General features: G+C 43.2%; 1 protein-coding gene across 1 annotated transcript; it reads left to right on the top strand.

Moving 5' to 3' along the window:
* Positions 1-2,654: 2,654 nt before the first annotated feature.
* Positions 2,655-3,911, top strand: LOC140061975 (uncharacterized). Its single transcript, XM_072108016.1, has one exon. The coding sequence runs from the start codon at positions 2,655-2,657 to the stop codon at positions 3,909-3,911; it is 1,257 nt and encodes a 418-aa protein (XP_071964117.1).
* The last annotated feature ends 443 nt before the right edge of the window (positions 3,912-4,354 follow it).

Genomic DNA, 4,354 nt, shown 5'->3' with positions numbered 1-4,354 from the left:
CATATCAACAGTGACGCAACTTCCGGGTTCCCATGAGAGGCACGACCAGTGTCCGCTAAGATCATTGTACTTCCAGAACCGCGACAGGTCAGACGTGTGCGCTAGTTGGATGTTGTTGTTTCTTTAGATACATACGGCGTGAGGATCATCGCAGTTGTGGGCTTCATAAAAGGTAACGTTAAAATTTTGCTTTAGGTAGTTGCTAGAGGACTGGGCGGACTGTATGACCGTACGGACGCCCTTAATTTAGCCTATATGGCTTTATTTCTATCTCCTTATCTTATGATGAATTCGGAGTAGGCTATTATAAATTGGGAATGATGGCGTGCAAGTGAGGCTATATGCGTGGCCGCCATCTTTAATCTATGGAATGTTATGCAGGCTGTGGCATGCCGCATATTTTTGTTAAAGGGAAAGTAAGTTACTCGTTTCCCTAATGCAGTGTTTTGTTTTACACCTGCACAATGGAGAGTAAGCTGATAGTCTCCGTTCACTCAATTAGCCAATGCGTTAAAAAGGCTATAATTTATAATTTATAAATTCATTGCTATATCAGGCGGTTGTTGAGCCGTCTACTATACTACTACTAGGCCTAGAGCAGGCCTATTACCATAGAGATAGTATAATTTCTCTATGCTATTACTAATTAATAGTAGGTATTGCTAGCTAGGCCTTGACTGGCAAATGTGCATGTATGCGAGTATACTAAGCAGGTCATGACCTTAATGGTATGTCTGTTGCATACAGGTGTTATAATAAGGCAAGCGATGAGATTTCTTGGGTTGATGTACTGTGACTAAGCTATATAGTACTGTTATTCTGTCCCCATAGACTTTCTAATATGGCAGAACATGATGGCTCGCCAGGTGGTACAGCTTCTAGTGTTGGTGATAAATTAAAGGAGGAGTTGATTAACTCGATGTTGTCAATGGTGGCCAGCATGAAGCAAGATTTGGTTCAACCAGTCAAAGATATGGTTGGCTTCACAGAGGAGCCTGATGAGGGCCAGTCCTATATGCCTGTGTGGTCGGATGATGAGCTCCCCGCAGCGCAAACAGCACAACGCATTGATGAGTACACAAGTGGGCCAGAGGAGGTAGCTACAGCTAGTCAAACCAGTGATTTTGCTGACTTAGCAGCTGAATTTAGTACAGCCACACTTACAGGGCCAGCTGTGGATGATAAATTGGCTACAATTGTAAGTGACCTGATTAGTGGAAGGATACCCCCTGCAAAGATGACTGAGCTTACTGGAAAATATCTTCGACCACTCAACTGTGAAATGCTAATCACACCCAAGGTGAACTTACCTGTGTGGGGCCAGTTGAAACCTTCGACCAGGACCAATGATGTTGGGTTGCAGAAAGTGCAGGCACTGTTCGTAAACTCTATGTATGCTCTGCTCCAAGCATGTCACAAGGCCTCAGGTGATTTGAAAACTACATTGACGCATGCACTGGTTATAGCGCTGACTGCAAACCGGGAGTTTAACCTGAAGCGAAGGGAGATGTTAAAACCAGACCTTAACACACGATTTGTTGCACTCTGTGGGGTTACGACTCCAATAACCACAGAGCTCTTTGGAGATGATGTTACCAAACAGATAGATGATCTCTTCAAATCAAACAAACTTGGCGGGAAATTATCAGGTGCTAGAAGAGGTCGGGGTCGTGGATACCACCCATATGCAGGAGCCAGACGAGTTGGGTTCCGCGGCTGAGGTGGAAGTCGCTCAGGGTTCCAGAGGTACCAGTCAAACCAGTCTTTTTTAGGAGGAAAGGGCTCCTACCAACGCAGACAGGGAGCCCGATTGGCTGCTCAACCAAAGGAAAATCGAGAGTAGAGGTCAGTTTTGTTAATCAGATTGATAGAATTCTTAATAATCATGTTAGTTTTATTGCAGGTCAATTAAGGTTCTGCGTGGACCGTTGGAAAGAGATCACTACGGATCCCCTTGTTCTGTCATGTGTTACCAATTGTGAAATTGAATTTGAAGCTATGCCTGTGCAGGCTGGCTATAATCGACAATTAGAGTCGCAATTTTCTGTTGCTGAGCAACGAGCTATTGACTCAGAACTTGCATCTTTTTTGGCCAAAAGGGTTATTGATATTTCCAAACTATGTAAGGGAGATTTTGTTTCGCCCATATTTATCCGTCCCAAAAAAGAACCGGGTAAATATAGAGTTATTTTCAACCTTAAGGAACTTAATGAGTATGTCACTTATAGGCATTTTAAAATGGACACGATAGATTCGGCAATAAAGCTTATGAAGCCGGGGTGTTTTATGTCATCCATCGACCTCCGGGACGCTTATTATTCGGTGCCTATTGCAGCAAAGTATAGACGGTTTCTTAAATTTTGTTGGAAAGGTGTATTTTACCAATTTAATGTGCTACCTATGGGCTTATCTTGTAGCCCTCGCGTTTTTACAAAGCTGCTGAAGCCAGTTTTTTCTACTTTAAGGAATAGCTTTGGTATCTCATGCCTCGGCTACATTGATGACTCGTTTTACACTGACGACACATTGGTGGGGTGTCAAGAGGCTACGTTGCAAGCTACAATGCTGCTAACAAAATTAGGGTTTTCAGTGCATCGGGAAAAATCTGTACTCAGCAGTTAGAATACCTGGGTTTTCAATTAAACTCGGTGTCTATGTCTGTTTCGGTTACCAAAGCAAAGATGTCAAGCATTGTTGGCCTTTGCAGAGAGTTTGTATTTAAGAAATCTGGTAGCATCCGGGCATTTGCTTCACTCATAGGTAAGCTTGTTGCGACATTCCCAGGCGTGGAATATGGACCGTTACACTACAGACATTTTGTCCGAGACAAAGATTTGGCATTGCGGCATTCAGCCGGTAATTTTGAGGTGATGATGATCCTCTCGGAGGAGAGTATAATTGAACTTGAATGGTGGATAAAATTTCTCCCAACAGCCTCAAAACTGATTAATCATGGCCCTATTAACTATACGATCTTCGTAGATGCTTCCCGCAAGGGCTGGGGGGCCATAGTTGACGAGAGCAGAACGCAGGGGCTGTGGTCCCTAGAGGAAGCTGTTCACAACATAAACATTCTAGAAATGCTTGCAGCGCTATTTGGCTTACAGGCACTTTGTGGCCATTTGCACAAAGTAAATATTCGTATTATGTCAGACAACGCGACCGCTGTCTCATATATAAATTGTATGGGAGGTACGAAATCGTGGTCATGTAATTCGGTTGCCTACAAGATTTGGTACTGGGCAATAGAGCGAAATATTTGGCTTACCGCTGCTCATACTCCGGGCATAAAAAATGTAGAGGCAGATGTTCTGTCTAGAAATTTTGTATCTGGGTTAGAATGGCAAATGAATGCAGGTATTTTTTCTAAGATTGTTGACTGTTTTGGAGTGCCGGATATTGACTTATTTGCTAGTCGAATTAATCATAGGGTACCGGCATATGCGTCTTGGAAACCAGATCCAAACGCTGTTATCATTGATGCTTTTACCAGTGATTGGTCAACATTTAAACAATTTTATGTTTTTCCCCCTTTTTGTCTGATAGCTAGATGCCTACAGAAAATTTTACTGGAACAGGCCACGGGCATCATGGTGGTGCCACTGTGGAGAACACAGGCATGGTTTACGAGAGTTCTCGACTTACTCATCGACACACCACGCTGGGTAAGGGTCAACAAGTCAGTGTTAGAACACCCACTTATTAATCACCATCCACTAAGCTCACAGTTATGTCTACTAATTTGCAAGTTGTCAGGGAAATCATCGCTGACGTCAGCCTACCGGCAGAAATTGAGGATGTCATCTTGTGTTCTTGGCGACAGAGCACAAGGAAGCAGTATGACGTACACATCAGGAAGTGGCGTCAATTTTGTTTTCAAAGAAAAATTGATTTCTTGCACCCCGTTGTAGGAGATGTCTTAAAGTTTTTACATAACCTTTTTAAAGAAGGGCTTTCTTACTCCTCGCTTAACACGGCTAGGTCAGCGTTAGCATGTTGCTTAACTGACCATCAGGGCAGGGAGGACCGACCCATTACACGTCATGTACTAGTGACCAAGTATATGAAAGGGGTTTTTAATTGCCGGCCTCCGGCTCCAAGGTACGCAGTTACCTGGGACGCTAACATTGTTCTAGATTACTTATCTCTAATGCAGCCATTAGATAAGTTGTCACTCAGGGATTTATCATATAAACTAGTCATGTTGATGGCTCTAACGTCAGGGCAGAGATGCAATATGCTGGCGGGACTAGACACTAAGAGTATGATAAAGTCGGGAAACAGCTTTGATTTTTCAATTACTGTACTTGCTAAACAGGACCGGCCCAATAAACTTTTTTCATCCCTAAGGTTT

This window comes from Antedon mediterranea, chromosome 11, assembly GCF_964355755.1.
Source record: "Antedon mediterranea chromosome 11, ecAntMedi1.1, whole genome shotgun sequence".
Classification (NCBI taxonomy): Eukaryota; Metazoa; Echinodermata; class Crinoidea; order Comatulida; family Antedonidae; genus Antedon; species Antedon mediterranea.
This window is presented reverse-complemented; position numbering and strand designations above follow the sequence as displayed.